General features: G+C 40.7%; 1 protein-coding gene across 1 annotated transcript; it reads right to left on the minus strand.

The window, feature by feature from the left end:
• Positions 1-7,407: 7,407 nt before the first annotated feature.
• LOC118619629 (ferritin, heavy subunit-like) lies at positions 7,408-7,938 on the minus strand. Its single transcript, XM_036246313.1, has one exon. The coding sequence runs from the start codon at positions 7,936-7,938 to the stop codon at positions 7,408-7,410; it is 531 nt and encodes a 176-aa protein (XP_036102206.1).
• Between the last annotated feature and the right edge of the window lie 15,738 nt (positions 7,939-23,676).

The following is a 23,676-nucleotide window of genomic DNA, read 5'->3' on the forward strand; positions in this document are numbered from 1 at the left end:
TTCATCACTTTGAATATCTCTTGCCACTTCTTTCTGGTCTGCAAAGTTTCTTTTGAAAAATCAACTGACAGTCCTATGGGAGCTCCCTTGTAGGTAACTAAGTGCTTTTCTCTTGCTGCTTTTAAGATTCTCTCTTTGTCTTGAACCTTTTGAATTTGATGATGATGTGTCTTGTTTTGGGCCTCTTGGGGTTCATCTTATTTGGGACTCTGTGTGCTTCCTGAACTTATATGTTTGTTTCCTTTACCAAGTTAGGGAAGTTTTCTGTCATTGTTGTTTCAAATAGATTTTCAATTTCTTGCTCTCTTTCTTCTCCTTCTGTCACCCCCCTGATGTGAGTGTTGGTACGCTTGAAGTTGTCTCAGAGGCTCCTTACACTATCCTCATTTTTTAAATTCCCTGTCGCCATCTCTTTGCCTGCCAGAATCGATGCAGTGCAATGAAACTACAAGCACTTGCTACTTGGAGTGAGAGAAAGCTTTGTAAGAGAGCAAAATCTCCAAATCTCTGGATGCAGTCCCATTTATTTGCAGATTGGTACCCCCAGGTTACAAGTGGATTTATGTAAATTATTTCTTTGAGATGGCATTACTGCAAACCATATACCCTAGCTTTGTCTCTTGCTTTTTATGGGAAGAAATCTTGAAGCCAAAAGATAACAAACCCTTATTCACATGCAAATAAATCACCCAATACATCTGGGTGGGCCAGGTTTATCCCTGGGCCAGGATTCTGAGAATGCATTAACACAAGGTTACAAAACATCCATCTTCTAACCTCCCAACCCTACATCTCCCCCATTTTTGTTTTCTTGAAATTATGGGATCACCACTGCTGCGGTGGTCAGAAGTGACATCACTTGTTTTTCAGTCTTCTGCATAGAGGATACCATTTGCCAGAGTCCTCAGAGAACCATATTGAGTCCCCGTGCTGGATAGGGTGCACAGGCAGAGTATCACAGACAAGTTTATGGACAGCTTTCTGGGTGGACTGCAGGGCCCAAAAGAACTGTAAGAGGGTGAGGCAGAGCAGAGTGGTCCAGTTTTCACCAGTTTCTAAAGTAAATTTGGTTAAGGTATCCTTTAAGGTCCTGTCTAAATCTTTCTTTAACTTGCATAGACCCTCTGTGACTTTCCTAGTGCTTTCTCTGACATAAACCAGAGAGCTTGCTCAATAAGTCTGCTGTCTGCACAAGAAAGTTTTCTTTCTCTTCCTCCATACTCAGACCCACACATTCCTGCTTCTCTCTGCCTTCTCCCTTTCTCTGTGACTTTACTGGACATAACCTGTCTCTCAGAAGTTTAGCTTGGAGTAACCTAAGTGGGTAGTCTGGTGCAGCTAGTTGACTAAAGTCCAACCTAAAGCCTCTGGGACTAACAACCTCCCATCAGGCAGTGTCCATCATCCATTGTTTCTTGGGTGGCATGCTTCTATTCAGTCACATCATTTTCTAACCTAGTGTATCTAGAGAGGCCCCACTAGTTTTAGGACTGGGGCTGAAGTTCCCCTACTTAATGACTGAGACCATGTGACATGGTCCAGAGTTATTATTGTTGCCCCAGCATACCTGATTTCTTCCTGGACATAGCTGCTCTCATTCATGAACAATACCTCCTCTGATGATGTTAGTGGAACATCCTTGAGGTCTGCGCAGGCTGTCTGCATGGTATCAATTGCCTCCAGGCAGTTGTGTAGATGTTCCTCCGGGTCATTGTCAGGGAGCAGGCTGGCAGGATTGATGGCCAAAGTCTCGAAGAACTTGATGGGGGGCTGAGCTGGAGTAGCAGTGGCCATTAATTGAGCAATCACGTTGGAGAAGATCACGTCTGAGTAGGGGGTATGGGCACTCTGGCATGACCAGAAACGAATGAGTCACAGTATTTCTCCCAAGGTCCATAGTCCTCTTTGAAGTCTAGGGGTAGGTTAGGGGCCCATTGGCCAGGTGAGGACTGAGTCTGCTGCACTAGTATATACCAGGAAACTAACTAGTTTGTCCCCTATTGTTTTATTATTTTTGCTCCCAAGGGCTCAGTTGGAAGGAGCCCTGGCTCCATCATTTTTCTAAGTTAAAAACTTTACTTTGTTCCTCTCCACCTGACTTTGCCCTAGCCTTCTCTATCCCTAATCAGGACATAGGCCTGCCATCCTGACCCTTGCTAGGGTGATCTTTTTCCATGGGCTCTGTTTTGTTTAAAGCTGCTACTACCAACTTTGCTAATTCAACTAAATGGGCCATTAGGCCTAACAGGAGAACACAGTAAAAAGTGTCCAAGGAAGCCCTCCTCCCAGCAGTATTTGGGTCCCACCATGGCCAGAGGGATGGGAAAATTACCTCTGACCCCAGGTTTACAAAAGGATGTAGGAAAGTGGAGCAAAGTCCTAGCACACATGTTTACGTGGGGCACAGTGTTTATTAAGAGCACTTCGGGCCTGTGCCCGGGATCCCTATTTTCATTTCCCCAAAGTTCAGAGAAGCCTGTTGGAAACTAGCTGCTGCCAAGCCTGGGGCAGTGGACAGATGAGTTGCCTGGGCTGGCACCAAAGGAACATGCCCCTTCCGTGGCCTGACTACCCTCCCTGAGGAACCCTGTGGCCTCCGGGTGAGTGCCTGTGTGTCCCCCCACCCACCACCCATATTTCCCAGGATGAGGGGCTCTCCACACCAACCCCAGTCCCTACGTGTGGCACTATGCAGGATGCACAGAGCAGCTCACCAGCAGGGATGGCCCCTGAAACATAACTTATTCTGTTAACTGCCTGTAGCAACTGAGCTACAAAATCTAGATATGGCTCTTCAGGTCCTTGTGTGATGGAGGTAAGATCCAGCAAAATTTTTCCTTTTGTTGGGAGCTCTTTCCAGGCCTACAAAGCACAAATATTAATTGCAGCTGTAATGGAAGATGGTGGGGGAGATTTTAAGGACTCATACTTTCCTCAAGTCTTCCACTACATCTCGCTTCCTCGCCTTATTAGCCTCCTGCACAGGATCAAGGCATTCTCAAGTTAGGGCCCAAAAAGTAAATGTTTGAGCCAGAAACTTGTTTGGACCTTTTGCTGTAACTCTGCCTCACAGGCACTGCCCTACCTTTGCCCAGGTTACTCTTGGGGCCAGTTTGGGGCCCACTGCCAGTATATATGTGCCCTAACCAGAACCTTCCCAATCCTTCTCTAAGAATGTTTCAAAATGCAACCCAATGAGGTCTACTGGGCATGAGGGCTGCTATCCATAATTAGACTAACTGTAACAAAGTTGAGGGAGACACAGTAGGGAGGCAGATGAGGACAAAAACAAGGGAAGACACACAAGACAGAAATTTTTGCTTACAAAGATTGTGGAGCACAGTCACTCACACACAGTTACATTCACACAGTCACACTCACACACCGTTTGAATTTCTGGAAGAAAATTTCCTATCCTGAGTGGTGCCAATGCAGCTTAGGAGGTGATCAGTCTCCTCTTCTGCCCCAGTGGCAGGTCTGAATGAACAAAATTTGCCAGAAATGAACCCAAATTTGCCAGATTTAATCCCCACCTAATGTCTTAGGGGAATTCCCAGGAGAGGAGAGGCTGCTCCGTGTCCATCCTTCTCACTCTCATCCAGATAGACGGGTCACCCAGAACACACCTCCAGAGGCTTTAACAGGTCTCCTTTAATCATTTTGGGGATGTCTTGGCATCTCCTGGCCTCTCAGCAGAAACCCAACTAGGATCTTTGGGGCCCTGGAACTGAAGGGGCGCCTCCCCTCAGATCTATAGGGGTCTGGTGGCCGGATTGGGAGAGTCTGTCTATTCTAGGCATCTATACCTTGGTGTAGTAAAACACCAGGGCATCTTGCTGGGGGCTCCAAATGTTGTATCTGCTGCTGCAGGGTTCAATAATATAGGCAAGCAGCATAAACTACCTACCCTAGATTGGGTGGAGATTTTAGATAAGTAAGCCAAAAAATATACTCTGGGATAAGAGAAGCCCCCATTCTGGTTAGAATTTCCTCAGAACATTGTTTCAACTGCTTAAGGCTTCCCCAGGTAACCCTAGAAAGGGTTTGAGAGGGGCCCTAGAACCAAGTCCGGACCGAGTGTGAGTTTTATGATCAGTGTCGAAGGTCAGCTGTGCCATCTGAGGAGTCAGGTTGAAGGGCATGTCCTTCCTAATCATGGTAAGGTTTTATTCACCGAGCTGCCAGCCACTTGGGACCCATAGGAGACAAAATACAAGCATACCCCCAACACTCAAGCCAGTAATTCTGCAGGAACTTGCCCTTTAGGCCCTTGCTGTGGATCTTTGTACCGGACTAAAGGCTTGGGCCCTGTGGCAGAAGGCTTTTGTTGAAAATGTCACTCTGCAGATGTAGTGTCCAAAATTTAAGGTATAGATTGCCAGAGAAAGCTGATTTACAGGGGGTTCTCCCATACTCCCCACTTTGTGTTTTGTAATTAATTTTTTTTTTAATCCTCACCCGAGGACACTTTTTCCATTTTTTGTTCAGATAGAGTGGGAGGGAGAGAGAGAGAGAGAGAAACAGTGATGAAATAGGGACACATCAAGTGGCTGCCACCTGCACGACCCAACCAGGGCTGGGGACAAACTGCAACCAAGGTATGCGCCCTTAGCGGGAACCAAACCTGGGTTTCTCTGGACCGCAGGATGACACTCTAACCGCTGAGCCAAACTGGCCAGGGCTGTAATTAAAAATTTTAAAGTAGCAAAAAATAAAATAAAATAAAATAAAGTAGCCTGAGCACGTTCAACAATAGCTTGTCCTGTAGGGTTATGGGGGATGCCAGTTTTATGATTAATGCTCCATTGTTGGAGAAATAATTTAATGCTTTGAGATGTATAGGCTGGCCCATTATCTGTTTTAATTGCCAGTGGCACCCCCATATGTGCAAAACAGAACAGCCAGTGATGCTTAATGTCTTTGGCTTTTTCCCTGATAGCGGCGGTTGCATGTAGAAAATTGGAATGGGTATCTATAGTAACATGTATCCACTGAAATCAACCAAATGATGGAATATGTGTTACATCCATTTGCCATAAGGCATTAGGGGATAAACCCTGAGGATTGACTCCTGCTGATGTTGGAGTCTCTCTGGAAAGTTGGCAATCTGGGCAAACCTTAATATCTTGAGCTTGCAAGTGGGTCAAATGAAAGGTTTTCATGCGTGCTCAAGCATTTTGGTGAAAAAAGGCATGTGAACACTGCACTTGCTGAAATGCAAGAGCTGTTGCTACGATGGCATCCACCTGTTGATTTTCCTGAGTTAAAGGTCCAGAGAGTGTGGAAAGAAATCAAATGTGGGTTGTAAAAATGGAATGATTTTGTTGGTCTATTAAAGTTGGAGAGACAAAAATAAGCTTAATAGATGTTGATCAGTTAAAGGCTTAATAAAGGCTTGTTCTATTCTTTGTAACACTTTAACTACATACTGTGAATCACTAACTATATTTAAAGGCTCTTCTATAAAATGTTGAAGAGCTAATATTGCAGCCCATAATTCAGCACGCTGAGTTGACCTAGGCTCAAAGCTGCTGATATTTTTTTATTTCTCATTTTCCTTCCAGGTCATTTCTGCTTTGTGAGATTTACCTGATCCATCAATGAATACAATTCTAGCCTCAAGTATTGGGGTATTACTGATTTTTTGCACCAAGTTAAGGTGTAACTGAGAAATATTTTGCAATAATTTATTTGCTGGAAGAGAGTAATTAATTTCTCCAATGAAATCTGCTAGAGCTATTTGAAAATCTATTGCCTGGAAAATCAAAGTGGTAAATTGTTCTTGAGTAAGAGGCAAATGTAGAATCTGAGGGTCATACCCTGTCAGTTCTTGTGTTCTTTTTTTATCTTTGGCTATAAGATTTGCTAAGTGTTCCACAAATGAAGTTATTGTTTTACATGGAGTAACTGGAAGAGAGATTCATTTAAGATATTTATTTCAGGTGTTAATCGTCTTATTAATGCTGTAGGGTATGGTGTAGTTGGATAAACAAATAGTCTAATAGGGTCTTTTAATGACCAACGATGAGCTTGTCTGGTTTGTATTTGAGTAGTTATTTCTTTAAGTTCCTGTTGCACCTCTATAGATAGAGTTCTAGGTGAATTTCGTACTGGATCACCTTTGAGAGTACTGAATAAATGAGTTAACTATTAAGTAGTGATACCAAGCATAGGTTGAAGCCAATTGATGGCTCCCAGTAATTTTTGTAATTCATTTAAAGTTGTCACTTTGACCGGAATGGTAAGTTTCTAGGGGTGAATAGTTCTTGTCCCTAATATCCACCCTAAGTATTACCAAGGTTCTAATTGCTGTACCTTGTCTCTAGCAATTTGTAATCCTGCCTCCTCTTTCAAAGTCTCCTGAAGCAATACATAGTCCTGATTTAATTCTTTTGGGGTAGAGGCAGCTAATAAAATATTATTCATATGATGGTAAAGATAAATGGCAGAAAATAGTTTCCTTACTGGCTTAATAGCATGATGAACATAGGATTGACAAATTGTTAGTCTATTTATCATTCCTTGAGAGAGTACCTTCTGTTAAAACCATTGGATAGGTTTACTATTGTTAATGGAAGGAACAGAAAAAGCAAATTTCTCTCTATCTGTAAAGACCAAGGGGGTAGTGAAAAAACAATCTTTAAGATCTATAACAAAGATTCCAAAATGGCGGCGGAGTGAATAAAAGCTACACAGACCATCTGCCAGGATCAAACTGGAATTACAACTAAAACAAAGACAAATTGTCAGGAAAAAGCAACAGAAAAGCAGCTTTCGAAGACCATGTAACCAGAGACACTGAACTGATCCTGGTAGAATTGTGGAGCCGCGAGAGAGAGGCTGGGAGCCCTTGGGCAGCAGCAGTCTAGGCTGTGAGCAACACCCTGGGGTTGAACTCCCAAGTGGCTCCACAGTGCAGAGTCGGGACAGAGTGCTAAAATAGCCACAGCCACTCACCTTGGGCTCTGGCAGAAGGAGGGTGGACGGGAATGGAACTGTGTCCACACACTTGGGATTTGGAGGGAACTCAGAGCTTTTGCTGAGTTGCAGCAACCCAGGACGATGGTCATCTTACTCCTTCCTAGGGCTCTAAGGAGAGGCGGTGGCCCCTCCTTCAGAGATTCAACCCCACCCAGGTGTACCATTGAAATGAAAATTGAGGCCAATTAACAACCAGCATCTGCCCCACCCTCAGAAAATCCCCTTATGCTGAATACCTGAGGAAGTTTTTCATTCAACTGAGAACCCAAGACTTTTCTTTTTCTTCTTTTTTTTTATAATGCAAAAACAGGTTTATTTGTACACACACTAATGAAGGAAAGCCATCTTCTGTCAAATGGAGACAATTAAGATTCTTAAGTAGCTGGATTTGGGACCTACTAAAATGGAAGACCTACTTTGTTGCCTTCAGACGTCTGTCTCTTTACCTGACACTTGAGCAGGCTTTTTAAAAGGGTCTTCCTCCTGGGCCTGCTGTTCTAATCTCTTATGATATGCAAGCTGTTGTTCCAGGTAGTTTGTGTTCCTCTTCTGTTTATCCAGGTACTTTCCCATGAAGTGTAAGAGATCGGTTTCCTCATTGGCAGAAGCCAAGGTCTTCAGGTTTTCCAGGAGGTTGGTTAACTTGTTCTCCAACTCCAGAGCAGACTCTAGAGCTTGTATTCCGGTTCCCCAGTTATCTATGTCAGGCCTCTTTATCACCGGAAGGCAGATTTTACTCTCCCGTTTTCTTAGATATCTTAGGAATTGCTTTGCATGTTCCCTCTTCACCTCAGCTTGGTCTTCAAAGAATGCGGCAAAAAGAGGTGCTCCCATGTCTTGGTTGTAATAACAGGCCATAGATAAATAAGCATCACTGATGTGCAGCTCATAAGATGCCACGTGATTAATAGCAACCCTACAGTCTTCAGAGAGGAGGTTGTGCCTCGGGGAGGCCATCTCAGCGTCAGGGAAAACCTGGCAGAAGCAGTGCTAACCCAAGACTTTTCAAATAACTGCTACTGATAGCCATTAGGTAATAAGCTAGAGAATAACTGAACCTTTGCTGGGCTTGCAACCCTACCCAGGAAAGTAAGACTTGACAGTGGTATTTAATGTGGGTCTTCCCTGGCTCATCCAAACCCAGTAGAGGGAGCCACAAACAGCAGAACACCAACACCCACAGGGAACATTTGGCAGGCGCCAAAACCCACTGAGATAGCCAAAATGGTGAAACAAAGAAACAAACCCCAAATGAAAGAACAAGAGACCTCTACCAAAGATGAGATAAATGAAATGCAATTAAAGAAGTTAATAGAGCTAGAATTCAGAGCCATAATCTTGAGGAAGCTCAACAGCGTGTGTAAGGACATCAACACCATGAGTAAAGACATAGAAACATTGAAAATCAACCAACTGGAAATGAAAAACCACCAAGAAAAAATGAAGAATGACATAGCAGAAATAAAGAACACATTGGAAGGACTAAACAGCAGAGTAGAAAAAGCTGAGGACCGGATCAGTGAATTAGAAAATGGGGTAAAAAAAAAAAAGCCAATCAAAAACCAAAGGAGGAAACAATTAAAAAACAGGAAGACAGCTTAAGAGAACTGTGGGACAACTGAAAACGTAATAACATTCGCATCATAGGAGTCCCCGAAGAAGAAGAAAATGAGCACAAGTTAGAGAATATATTTGAAGAAATAGTGACAGAAAAGTTCCCTTATTTGGTAAAGGAAGAAGGCATTCAAGTTCAAGAAGCACAGAGAGCCCCAAGTAAGAAGAATCCAAACAGGCCCACACCAAGACACAAGCTAAAAAGTATAGACAAAGAGAGAATCCTAAAAGCAGAAAGAGATAAATAAAAGGTTACCTAGAAAGGAATTCCATGAGGCTATCAGCTGACTTCTCAACAGAAATACTTTGTGCCAGAAAAGAATGGCATGAGGTAAACAAGGTCATGAAAAACAAGGATCTGAATCCAAGACTACTTTACCCAGCAAGGCTATCATTCAAAATAGAAGGTCAAATAAAGACCTCCCCAGACAAAAAAAAGACGAAGGGAATACATTAGCACCAAACCAGCACTGCAAGAAATGTTAAAAGGACTGCTGTAATTAGTAGAAGAAATAGAAAGAAAAATAGAACCACACTAAATAAAAATGTCAATAAATAAGTACATATGAATAATCACCTTAAATGTAAATGGGTTGAATGCCCTAATAAAAAGACACAGAGTAGCTGATTCGATAAGAAAACATGACTCATATATACATGTTGTTTACAAGAGACCCACCGCACAACAAAAGACTCACATAGGTTGAAAGTGAAGGGATGGAAAAAAATCTTCCAAGCAAACAGAAAGGAACAAAAAGCTTGGGTAGCAAGCAATACTAATATCTGATGAAGTAGATTTCAAAATAAAGTCCATAACTAGAGACAAAAAAGGCCACTACATAATACTAAAAGGATCTATCCAACAGGAAGATATAACCTTAGTAAACATATATGTACCCAATATAGGAGCAGCAAAATATATTAAAAATCTTCTGTAGGACTTCAAAGGAGAAATTAACAACAAAACAATCAGCAGGGAACTTCAACACCCTGCTGACATCACTGGATAGATCCCATAGACAAAAAATTAGCAAGGAAACAGAGACTCTAAATGAAGCACTAGACCAGATGGATTTAATAGGTATCTACAGAAAATTACACCCCAAAACTAGAGAATTCACATTCTTCTCAAGTGCACGAGACATTGTTAAAGATAGACCACTTGTTAGGACACAAACTAAGTCTCTACAAGTTCTAGAAGATTGAAATCATATCGAAATAGTAAAGATCAGAGCAGAATTAAATGACATAGAGGCCAAAAAAATAATAATAATAATAATTCAAAGGATCAATGAAACAAAGCTGTTTTTTTTGAAAAGATAAACAAGATTGATGGACCCTTAGCTAGACTCACCAAGAAACAAAGAGAGAGAACCCAAATACACAATAGAGAAATGAAAGAGGAGAAGTAACAACTGACACCACAGAAATACAAAGAATTGGTAACAAATACTATGAATAATAATACAGCAACAAATTTGACAATCTAAGTAAAATGGACAAATTTCTAGAAACACATAGTCTCCTAAAACTGGACCAGAAAGAGATAGAAAATTTGACCAGACCAATAACAACTAAGAAAATTAAAGTGGTAACCAAGACTCTCCCAGCAAACAGAAGCCCAGACCCGGATGGCTTCAAGGCGGAGCTTAACCGAACATTCAAAGAAGAACTAACATCCATTCTCCTCAAACTATTTCAAAAACTTCAAAAAGAAGGAAGACTTCCAAACTCATTTTATGAGGACAGCATAATTCTAATTCTAAAACCAGAAAAAGACACTACAAAGAAAGAAAACTACAGGCCAATATCCCTGATGAACGTAGATGCCAAAATCCTTAACAAAATACTAGCAAATCGGATCCAGCAATATATCAAAAAAATTATTCACTGTGACCAAGTGGGATTCATCCCTGGGATGCAAGGCTGGTACAAAATTCACAAATCAATTAATGTGATAGACTACATAAACAAAATGAATATTAAAACTATATGATTATATCAATAGATGCTGAAAAAGCCTGCGACAAAATCCAGCACCCATTTCTGATAAAAGCGCTCAGCAATCTGGGAATAGAGGGATCATCATATTTTGACATAATAAAGGCCATATATGAAAGACCTACAGCCAACATCATACTCAAAGGACAAAAACTAAAAGCATTTCCCTTAAGAACAGGAACAAGACAGGGTTGCCCACTTTCGCCACTCTTATTTAACATAGCACTGAAAGTCTTAGCCACAGCAATCAGACAGGAAGAAAAAATAAAAGGGATCCAAATTGGAAAGGAGGAAGTGAAACTGTCATTATTCACAGATGACATGATACTATGTGTAGAAAACCCCAAAGACTCCATCAACAATTTACTAGACATAATAAATGAATTTGGCAAAGTAGCAACATACAAAATAAACGTCAAGAAATCGATGGCATTCTTGTATACCAATGATGAACTCACAGAAAGAGAAACCAAAAAAATAATCCCATTTACCAGTGCGGCAAAAAAATTAAGATACATAGAAATAAACTTAACCAAAGAAAAGGACCTATTCGCTGAAAACTACAGGTCATTGAAAAAAGAAATAGAGGAAGATATAAGAAAGTGGAAGCACATACCTTGTTCATGGATTGGAAGAATTAACATCATTAAAATGTTCATATTACCCAAAGCAATCTATAGATTCGAGGCAATCCCCATCAAAATACCAATGACATACTTCACAGAACTAGAACAAATACTTGAAAAGTTCATATGGAACCAAAAAAGACCTCAAATAGCCACAGCAATCTTGAAAAAGATTGGAGGGGTCACATTACCAGATTTCAGGTTATACTACAAAGCTACTGTAATCAAAACAGCCTGGTACTGGCACAAGAACAGGCAGATAGACCAATGGAACAGAATAGAGAACCCAAAATGGACCCAAGACAATATGCTCAATTAATATTTGACAAAGATGGCAAGAGCATACAGTGGAATAAAGACAGCATCTTTAATAAATGGTGTTGGGAAAATTGGACAGCTACATGCAGAAAAATGAAAATAGACCATCACCTTACACCATACACAAAAATAAACCCAAAATGGATAAAAGACTTAAATGTGACTCATGAATCTATAAATATTTTGGAAAAACTGTAGGCAACAAAGTTTCAGACATCATACGCAGCAGAATTTTCACTGATCCATCACCTAAGGCAACAGAAAAAAGGAGAAAATGAACACATGGAACTACATCAAACTCAAAAGCTTCTGCACAGCAAAAGATACAATCATCAAAATGGGAAGGCAACCCACTGTATATGAGAGCATAACTGGCAATTATGTATCAGAAAAGGGGTTAATTTCCAATATATATATAGAGTGCTCATGCAACTCAACAAAAGGAAGACAAAGAACCCAATTAAAAAATGGGCAGAGGAACTAAATAGACACTTCTCCAAACAGGACATACAAATGGCTAAGAGACATATGAAGAAATGCTCAACTTCACCAATTATCAGAGAGATGCAAATTAAAACAACAATGAGGTATCACCTCACACCTGTCAGAATGTCTGCAATCAACAAATCATCAAACAACAAGTGTTAATGAGGGTGTGGAGAAAAGGGAACCTTGGTACACTGCTGGTGGGAATGCAGACTGGTGCAGCCACTATGGAAAACAATATGGTGTTACCTCAAAAATTAAAATGAACGTCCATTTGACCCAGTTATCCCACTTCTAGGAATATACTCTAAGCAGTCTGAAACACCAATCAGAAAGAAAATATGTACCCCCATGTTTGTAGCAGCACTATTTATAGTAGCTAAGATCTGGAAACAACCCAAATGTCCATCAGTAGACAAATGGATAAAAAAGCCCTGGTACATATACACCATGGAGTACTATACAACTGTAAGAAAGAAAGATCTCTTATCTTTTGAGACGACATGGAGGGACGTGGAAAGTATTATCTTAAGCGAAACATGCCAAATAAAGAAAGACAAGTATCATATGATCTCACTTATTTGTAGAATATAATGAATTTAACAGTCTGAGTATTGGGGTAGTCCCAGAGATGTGAAATTGGGTACAGACTGACAATCCCCAGAAGAGAGGGTGGTGGGGGAGAGATAAACCATAGAACTTATATGCATGTATGCATGAACAATGAACATGGACAACAAAGCTGGGGACAGGGTGGGAGGGAGGAGGTGGGGTTAATCAGTGGGGGAAAAAGAAGAAACATCTGTAACAAAAATAAATTAATTAAAAAAACAAACAGACCTCTTATAAAGTAATAGTATGCTCTGCTCTGCAGGTAGAAAATACCATATTATATATAAAACATACAGACCAAAACCAAAAAAGATATCACAGAAATACAAAAAATAAAACAGAATTATTAATAATTATAAAGAAGATGCAAGGTTTTCATTTGCCCTCTACAATTTTTAAGGAGGCTGGGGAAAAGTAGATTAGGCATGGGAGGGCCAATTATGAAGAATACATCCCAAGGAACTGCAATTAAAGATACTACTTGTATTTCCCTTGATTTTACAAAAATTTTGTTTAAGATAATTAGGTCAAACACCCCACAATTCCAAGCCAGCTAATATGGGGCTCCCGTATCTGAACTTACCATAATGTTTTAGACACTGAATTTTGGTTCCCTTATTGGGGACAAACTGATGACCAACATCCATCCTTGCCAGAACCAGACATCTTTTATTTACTCAAGGTGGAGAGGGCTGACCTCTGGTCACACTAATCAAGCAATCAGTAGAGTTGAAATGAACAGCCCTTAATTAGGCCTGCCTGGCTACATTGGCAGCTCCCAGTATTTCCTAAATAGTGGCAAATTGTAGAAACTTTAAAACAAAGCATACACAAAACAAGACCAACATACCTACAATACAGTAGATTAAGTACTCTCCAGATAAAGAAATCCAAGCAAGACCCTGGGACTCAAACTCAAGGGCCTGTACTCCAACCTGACCTTTGAGGACCTCAGAGATTATAACTTTTCTTCCATTTGTTCCCCTAGCATAGGACTTCAATCCTCAATCCTAGTCCTGGGACTCTAACTCAAGGGTCTAGAGATGGGACTTGAATCTATAATCCTCAAGAGATTCTTAGACAATTTAGGCACAAGCTCATATCAGCAAGGTCATTCCACCCAAAAGGTGTCTGATCAGGAGCTGTTTCTCAAAAATGAAAATAGTGCAGAGGAGCCTGGAGTGCCATAGCAGAGAATCAGGAACCCAACAGCAGAGCTTCTAGACAAACCAGTCTAGGTGGCCACGTCAGGTCAGTTGTCAGGACCCACATCACCCCACCCCAGCCCGTTCCAGAGTGACTCCGGTACTTTGGTGAGGCAATCACAAGATCTTGGTCACTTCTATTTACCAATATTTTTACTAAGAAACAGCTCATTGCCTTATGCACACAAAAGCCAATACTACAGCACTGGCTTTTGGGAAAAGAAAAAGCTTTTATTGCTAAGTCAACTGGCTAAGAGGCAAGGCTCAAATCTAGTACGTGGAAATGCTTGCAGGGCAGGTGTTAATCAGAGAGCTTTGGAGGTTGGCCATTTGTGGTAAGATATTGGTAAGGGGATTTAGCACAGGATCTAATTGGACAATAAACCCTTCACTTTTTTTTTTTTTTTTTAATCCTTACTCGAGTACATTTTTCCACTATTTGTTCAGACAGAGTGGGAGAGGGAGAGAAGTAAAGAGAGAAAGAGAGAGAAACATAGATGTGAAAGGGACACATCGAGTGGCTACCACTCGCACAACCCAACCAGAGCTGGGGACAAACTGCAACCAAGGTACATGCCCTTAGTGGGAACTGAACCCAGGTGTCTCCGGACCGTAGGCTGATGCTCTAACCGCTGAGCAAAACCGGCCAGGGCTAAACCCTTCACTTTTGAAAGGGCTCATGAAGTTCTAACCATTCTAGGCATGTCCTAAGTTCCTGGTTCCATGGTGGGGGTGGGGGGTGGTCAGCTAGAGTTTGGTTCTAAGTGCAACTGGAGGTCAAAGTTCTCTCCTCTGTGCATGCTTTAGTAACATGACTTGCAGCAGTTGTTCTGTTGTCTCAGAAAAGCAACTCAGTATTTTATTTGAAACAGGATACAACCATTTTGAACTGGTTCTGTGGTTATATTTTGTTTTATACATAATAAGGGCCCAGGCTGAGCTTTGTTCATTTCCCAGTTTTCAACATTTCCCTGTTTATTTCCCAAAGGAGAGGTGGCCACTGCTCTTCCTCAGGTTTTTCACCTTTTAGGAAGGATTTCTCCTGCTCTGCCCTCAATCCTGCTTTTGAGCATCCAGTGGAGGTCCATGAATATGATGAGCCTTTGACTGAGAGTGAACTCCCCTTGTGTCTCTGACTATTAGCATTTACCAGATTGTTAAAAATTTTAACTTTGAATATTTTCACCTGATTGTGTGGCTCTTATTTTCTCCCCCAACCACCTGTTTTGCAAATCAGGTCTCGAATTCCATCTCTTGTTGGAGTAGCCTGTCTTTCCTTCAACTTTAGGCTACTTGGTGTCCCTGTGATCTTAGCTCTCTGATGGGTAAAAAAACAATTATTTTTTAATTATCTAGATGTAATATTATAATTTTTTGGAAATATATATATATTTGGTCTTTGTCTTATTTCTGGAACAGAACTCTAGAACTCTTAAATTCTTGGACTTTCCTTCCTGATGAGAGTGACAGAGGTTTCTTTTGTTATGTTTGTGAGATGACTTTTAGACTGCACCTAAGGATGGGGCTGGTTGCCAGAACAAACCATGTGATTAACCGCTGAGCCAAACCGTCCAGGGCCAAACCATGTGATTAAGATGGGAACTTTCAGTACCATCCAACTGGTTTCCAGGGAAGGGAGAAGGACGTAGAGGATGAATCAATTGCCAGTGGTCAATAACTTAGTTATGGCTATAAAAATCCAAAGGAGAACTCCGAGGTCTCTTTTGGGAAAATATCCACATGGGGCAACCAGAATACTTCCCCCTGCAAGTGTGGCAGGGACATTAGAATAGGAAACACTGGCTTTAAACTCTACCCCTCCCTTTTTTCATCTTAGCTGGCTCATCTCAGATGTGACCTTCACTGACCACCTGTTTTCCTTTCCCAATTTCCTGTCATTGAGAGGACCCCCTCCCCCAACCTGGAGAGGAGGGACAAGAACAAGCCACATTAGCAGTCACCACACTAGCATCAGATGCTGAGGACCATACCCCCACCCCTTGCCATGTTTGATAAGAACCTTCCACCCTGATTACATCAGGGTGTTTTATTCTCCGAGGTTGCCCACTCTCAATTGTCTAGTGCATACTATCCCTTTAATAAGTTTTCTATGTTTCGTTAAATCCTTCTATCACACTCTTGAATCCTTTCTTGGGTTGTGACAAGAACCTGGACCCCAGGTTGAGGCCTCCCTTGGCCTCCCTGGGTGCCGCCTGGCATCACTATGACCCAATCTCCAGGAGAGAAGCTCCTTCATTTGGGACCTTGCCTTGTACTTCTCTTCATCTGGTTATTGATTCATGTTCATTAATATCCTTTGTAATAAGTCAGTAATCTGATAAGTAAATACATGTGTTTTGAGTTCTGAGAGCCATTTTATCAAATTAATCAAACTAGAGGAAGTCTGATGTATAGCCAGCCAGTCTGAAGTAAAGAGCAACTTGCCAGGACTAAGCTCTCGACCTCTGAAATCTCAGATACCCTGCTGGTATCCAGTGCTTGGTGGTGTGAGGACGCCTCTACACACACATTAGAATTAGGTCCAGGAACCCCTTTTCTCCAGCTTTTTTTGTCAGGGTGGGAGTAATGATCTTTCTAGATTTTTACAATCTAGGTAGTAGTATAACTCAGTTATTTTTAAAGGGGCTTTTAAAAAAATGTTTGTTTATTGATTTAAGGGGGGGGCACAGATTTGTTGTTCCACTTATTTATGCCATTATTGGTTGATCCTTGTATGTGTCCTGATCAGGGATCAAACTCACGCCCTTAGTGTATTGGGACAATGCTCTGTCTAACTGAGCTACCCAACCAGGGCCTCAACTATTTATTTATTTATTTTTAGATCCGAGCTCATATATGTTCTCTTATCTTATTTCCCTTTGTGCCTTTGGTTTGAACCTTCCATCTGAAAGCATTTTTATCATTGACTCGGGCTATATTTCTAGGAAACCAAACCTAAGACATCTGCCTATCTTTTTTTTTTTTTTTTATCCTCACCTAAGGACATTTTTCCATTTTTTTTGTTCAGATAGAGTGGGAGGCAGAGAGAGGAAGAGAGAGAGAAGCATCAATGTGAAAGGGACACATCGAGTGGCTGCCGAGTGGCATGACCCAACCAGGGCCAGGGACAAACTGCAACCAAGGTACGTGCCCTTAGCAAGAACTGAACCCGGGTCTTTCTGGACCGCAGGCCGACGCTCCAACCGCTGAGCCAAACCGGCCAGGGCGACATCTGCCTATCTTAAATCCAATCTCCAATGTTATGAAACTCCCCCAATTTTCTCAACAAAATTTCCAGTTTCTGAAGTCTCATAAGATTTATTATTCATACTTGTTATCGCACCTAAAACTCTCAATCTTGTATTATGAATATTTTTGCTTATGGGCACCAACTGGATTAAAATACCCAAATTCATTAATTCTATTTATTAATCTAGCATGTATTGAAGATCTATCATGCTGGAGTGCCAGGGATGCAGTGCGACCAAGAGATACATTGTACTCATCCTCATAAAATTTACAATCTTGGAGAGAAAAGAAAGTGAAGATGTAATTAGAAGCTATTGAGTGTTGCAAATGCCAAGTCTCAATAAATAATAATAATTAATATAAACACTTATTTAATAAATAGATGTGTTATTGAATAAATGTGTGAATAATAATTCCTTCACAATATTTTTCTTCTCGTCTTTATATTACTTTTAGCTTAAAATAAGTTTCTTAAAGTCTCTGTCACATTATTTGAGAATTTCACTGTATGTAGCCGTGGGAAATATTTTCCACAAAACTTTTTCTTTGATAAATGATCAAAAAGTAGCTCTTTCTAAGTGTTAGGTTTTCATTACAGAACCTCAGTTTCAGTGCTTCATACTTTCTGAGAGCTACCTAACTTATATTAAAAGTTTTTCTTAATATTATATTAAGTAGGACAAATATTTTGAAATTCAACTCAACTCAAATTTATTTCAATGCGATAATTTTTAAAAGCATACCACAAAAGAAAAATAAAGTTATAAAGATATGTAATGAAACTATATTCAAAAGTAATTTGTGCAGTAAAATATTAAAAATCCAATATTAGAGTGAAATTAAATCAATATTAAGTTGAAAAAGCAATTCAGTTAACTTTCACACTGGCAAGAGCCAGATCCATTATTTTTATATTCTTTTAAAACTTTCCATATTGCATTTTTAAGAAAAATGTATTGGGCAGGCTAATTTGACACTGCTTAAAAGACATATAGTCTTACACTGCGTATAGTCACTTTTACTAGTGAATATTTATGAATACATTCTTATTAAAAAGATAAATAATAAAACATAGGCTCTAGAGTTAAACAGACTTAAATTAAAATCTTGGCTCCAACACTTTTTAACTGTAATCTTAGGCATATTACTTTTCTAAACCTTGGTTTTCTTATCTGTGAAGTGGGGTAAAATAAAAATAATACCAACCTCACAAGGCCCACATTTCTGTATCTCCAGGGAGATGTTATCTCCATCCACACTGAACTTCCTCAGAGGCCTGACTGTCCTTCATTAGCATGCAAGCACCACAGTGTAAAGCAGGGATTTAGCTGCCTTTGTTTAATACTGTATCTTCAGCTCCCAAAATAGTGACTAGCATGTATAAGGTGCTCAATTAATATTTGTTGAGTGATGTGTTTAACACAGTGCCCAGAAACACAGCAAATGCCCCATATAAATATTATTATGATTATAATTATTTTGTTGAAGTCTTCCCTGATGTTTGACCAATAATTTTTCTAAAACACCAGAAATAAAAAATTATAAAAAGAAAAAATTGGCTAGAGAATATTTGATACATCAAAAAAGATTATATTCAATATATAATGCCCAAACAAAACTTCTAATTCTTGCCCTGTTGCTCCAATAGTCATTCCATCTCAGTAAAATGGCATTACATTTTTTAGTTGCTTAGGCCAGCAATTTTGAAGTCATATTTATTTCCCTTTTTTACTCATTTCTCAAAAATCTATCATAAATCCTGGCTCTATCTTCAAGATGTTATTGTGAGACATTTTCCCATGGGACTCTCACATTTCTGCATGCCTTTTGACCAAGAACTGACTGACCTTTTTTCAGGATCAATTTGTCTGCATAATCAAAGCCCAATAAGACATGAACAGGAGCTTACAGTAAAGAAAGTAAAGAGTTATTACCTGAGAAAGTGGCCAGCACCCAGTGACAGGTGAGCTAGTGCTCAAAGACTGGCTCCTGGAGGGCTTCTATGGGATGGGTGATATAGGAAAAATTATTAATAATGGTGACTAAGGCAGTTAGGGCCAGGATCAGGGTTGTGGTCTCTTTTGATTGGTCAGTGCTAGGGTAGGGGGTAGTTAATAATCATCTGGTCCTGGTATCAGCTACGACATCACTTCATCTGGTTTCACAAGGATGCACTCAATGGGGTTATTCTGGAGCTGACGCACAACTGAGGCCTAGATGTTATCTCTAATTTGACCAAAACTCTATCTCTGTGGTCAACAGACCTAAGAATTCATTTCTAAGATTATTTGATACTGACCAGAACCTCAATGCCCTGAGGGCTTAATGATTAAGGGAATGGACATGCAAGGTAGAAGAAGGCAAGTGAGTCAGGGTGCTGAATGAGGCCAGTTTGTATTAAAAAAAAAAGAAAGAAAGGAGAAAAGGTCATATTGAAGAAATGAAGTTTCTGTATAGTTACACTATCTTCTTCAGGATGCTTATCTAGCACATAGCTTTGGAAGGTAGAGATAGTGTCTCTCCCTTGAGTAAAGGGGCAGACAAGCTTTCTTTTCAGTATAATAAACATAATATCTATTTCGGGAGCAGAGAGCAGGCATGTTTACTGTCTACTCTAAAAACACTCAGGTTTGCCCTGGCGGGTTTGGCTCAGTGGTTAGAATGTCAGCCTGCAGACCAAAGAGCTCTGGGTTCAATTCTAGTCAAGGGCACATACCTTAGTTGTGGTTCAGTCCCCGGCTCTGGTAGGGGTCGTGCAGGAGGCAAACAGTCAATGTGTCTCTCTCACATTGATGTTTCTCTTTCTCTTTCTCCCACTCCCTCCCTCTCTATTTGAAGATAAATGGGAAAAAGATCCTGAGATGAGAATTAAAAATAATAATAATAGTAATAATAAATAAATAAAATAAAAACATTCAGGTTCCCCAAGCTCAGGGTTTTCTCTCATGTAACAAAACCCACTGCATGTACAGGAATTATCTGGTCTTTGTTGTGTTGCTCTGTTGTTCCTGTGGAAATTAGGGCTTGGGCAACTCATACAAAATGCTGATACTGAGACACAGAATCAAAAATGCACATCATAGGAGATTTCTTTTTTTTTTTTCTATTTTTTTTTTTTAATCTTCACCCGAGGACATTTTTCCATTTTTTGTACAGATAGAGTGGGAGGGAGAGAGAGGAAGAGAGAGAGAGAGAGAAACATCGATGTGAAAGGGACACATCGAGTGGCCGCCACCCGCACGACCAACCAGGGCCGGGGACAAACTGCAACCGAAGTACGTGCCCTTAGCAGGAACCGAACCCGGGTCTCTCCGGACCTCAGGCCGATGCTCTAACCGCTGAGCCAAACCGGCCAGGGCTCATAGGAGATTTCTTAAAGAAAATGTCTGAGCTCGGCCAGTGTGGCTCCATGGTTGAGCATTACCGAGAGGTCGCCAGTTTGAATCCCGGTCGGGGCACATGCCCAGGTTGTGGGTCTGATCCCCAGTGGGGGGCGTGCAGGAGATGGCCAATCAATGTTCTCTCTCATTAATGTTTCTTTTTTTTTTTTATCCTCACCCGAGGACATTTTTCCATTTTTTGGTTCAGGTAGAGTGGGAGGGAGAGAGAGAGAGAAACATCGACGTGAAAGGGACACATCGAGTGGCTGCCACCCGCACGACCAACCAGGGCCGGGGACAAACTGCAACCTAGGTACATGCCCTTAGCGGGAACTGAACCCGGGTCTCTCGGGACCGCAGGCTGATGCTCTAACCGCTGAGCCAAACCGGCCAGGGCTCTCATTGATGTTTCTATCTCTCTCTCCCTCTCCCTCCTCTCTATCAAATCAATAAAGAAAAAAAAATTTAACAAAGAAAATGTCTGATATAAATACTGAAATATATGTAAGAGTTAGCCAGATGAATAAGAAGAATGTGTAAAAGTCCAATGATAGAAAAAGCATAAACATATTAGAAAAGTTGCAGCCCTGGCCAATTTGGCTCAGCAGTTAGAGTGTCGGCCCGCGGACCGGAGAGTCCCAAGTTCGGTTCCTGCTAAGGGCACGTACCTCAGTTGCAGTTTGTCCCTGGCCCCGGTTGGGGTCATGTGGGTGGCAACCACTCAATGTGTCTCTCTCATGTCGATGTTTCTCTCTCTAAAAAAAAAAAAAAAAAAAAAAAAACGGAAGAAAAGTTGCAGATGTTTCAGTAGAGCAAGTGTCAGGTACAAGGTACAGAGAAAGAAATGGAAGAAGACTAGAGGAGAATATCCAAAAATTTTGGAGAGGTAAGGGTGTCCTGGGCATTAAAGGTCATGTGTACCATGATATGTAATTTAGACATAATCTTGAGGATTATGGGGAGCCACTGAAGAATTCTAAACGTAAGTATTTACATATGGAAAAGATCACAGTGGCAGCAGTTTTGAGAACATTGAAATAAGCAGATTAGAAACACAGAGACCTTTTAAATCTCTGATTTAATAAACTGGTTTAGAATCTTTAAGGAATTCAACTAGGGAATAGCAGAAACAGGGTCAAATTAAGGATTCAAATTTTTTAAGATTATGATGTTTTTAAGTTTCCCCATGTATATTTCAAACAAAAACTATTAAGCCATAAAAAGATTTGCAAGTTCTGTTATGTTGTTATTATCCAATTATGTTCTGTTATTTTCTTATATTGAATATAATCTTTTTTGATATATCAATTTTTTTTTCAATTTTAAAAAAGTTTTTATTTCTGATGTTGTAGAAAAATTGGTCAAACATCAGGGAGGACTTCCTCCTACTTGTCAGGGTATAAATTAATTACATGATTTGAAAGATGCAGAACATTAAATGTCAGAATTGAAATAAGTTTTAAAGTCTGTTTTCGTTTTTCTTCAATACTTTTGTTAAATAATAGTATCATCCATGTTATTGAACTAAAAGAGTTTGTTTGTCTGCACATATCAAAGCCCGGTGAGACTTGAACAGGACTTTGCAGCAAAGAAAGTAGAGTTTTATTTAAGAAAAAGGCACCAGGCCTGGAGAAAGAGGCGAGACAGGTAAGCTATGGTCTGAAACCTGGTTCCTTAATGACCATTAGGGGATATATTATATATGGGGAAAATCATTAATTATAGTGACTAATGGAGTTGGGGTCCTGGGCCTTACTGATTGGTTGGAGCCAGGGTAGGGAGAAGGTGATCATTGTGTCACCAAGCAAGGGCTGGGCAGAGTCTGCCTTGGGCCAACCTGTAGTGTGTGGGTCCTTAACCTCATGCAGAAAATATTTCACACCTCGAGTCTAAGTGATTCTGAATGTATGTTTATTAAAGCTGGGGACAGTGAAACAAAAGAAGGGCTTAAGGTAAAGGGAAGCAACAGGAGAGAACCTATGCAGGGCTGCTTTGGTTTTTTGGAAACATTATCAGAAAAAAGTGGGCCACGCTGGGCTGTGAAGTAACTTGAACTTGCTGAAAAGTAACAGAAGTGATACAAGGCAGGGCTGCTGTGGGCTCGTTGAAAAGTCAGAGATAAAGGGGGCCTTGGAGGCAGGTTCAGAGAGTTAGCCCAGGCCGAGCTGCTGCTGCCCACTACTCCTCTAGTTGCAAGTCTTATGAGGACCCTTAGAGTTTAGGAGAAGGAGAGCAGAGATACACACCTAAGGGAGAAAGGCATGGGTGTGCTGGAGAGAGAAAATACCCAGGTCCTTTGTCTTAAGGCTTTTTATCTTTCTTTAGCCAGTGGGAATCCTAGGAGAGGTCTTAGGGGAAGGTCTAAATAGAATATTCATTAGCTTTCTAGGGGTGTCCTTCAATATGTTGATTCATCAAAAAGTGGGTTATTTTCTGGTTAGTTTCATTTTCAAAGAATGTCATCAAAGAGGGAATGGGTAGAGGCTGGTCTGCCTCTGGATGGTCTGGAATGTTTAAACCATTTGCTCCAAAGTGTCCTTGATTAGGGAAGATAAAACCTTGTGATTCTATAAATTACTCAAATTGTTTGGCTGTGTTTAATTATTTTGTGTTGCCCTGGCCGGTTTGGCTCAGCGATTAGAGCGTTGGCTTGTGGACCAGAGAGTCCCGGGTTCAGTTTCCGCTAAGGGCACCCACCTCGGTTGCAGTTTGTCCCCAGCCCAGTTAGGGTTGTGTGGGTGGCAACCAGTCCATGCATCTCTCTCACATGGAGTTTCTGTCTCTCTCTCTCTTACTCCCTCTTTCCCTCCCACTCCATCTGAAGATAAATGCAAAAATGTCCTCAGGTGAGGATAAAAAAATAAAATAAAATTAATTATTTTGTGTCAGTGTCCCTTATTCCACTTGTCAAGGAATTTCCCTAGCTTCTTATGATCCTGCCTTGATTGTATCAGGTCCTGATGTCAGCCATGGCTGTTCTGTCTTGTTCCATGAGGTTTTTATTGTCCTGAGCTGAAACACAGGTGAGGTCATAATGTTATCTTTAGTTTGATTGAAACTCTGTTTCTGTGCTCAATGGACCTGAGGATTTTTTCTTAAGACAGTTTGGTGCTGACCAAAACATGATTCCTAAGGACTTAATGATTAAGGAAGAGAGTGGGCATTGCTCAGCTGGAGTGGCTCACTTAGTTGAGTGTCATCCTG

The sequence above is a fragment of the Molossus molossus genome, unplaced genomic scaffold (assembly GCF_014108415.1).
Source record: "Molossus molossus isolate mMolMol1 unplaced genomic scaffold, mMolMol1.p scaffold_m16_p_7, whole genome shotgun sequence".
NCBI classification, from domain to species: Eukaryota; Metazoa; Chordata; class Mammalia; order Chiroptera; family Molossidae; genus Molossus; species Molossus molossus.

Excerpts from the sequence above, each read along its gene's own strand:
- LOC118619629 (XM_036246313.1), bottom strand. The coding sequence starts at position 7,938 with ATGGCCTCCCCGAGGCACAACCTCCTCTCTGAAGACTGTAGGGTTGCT.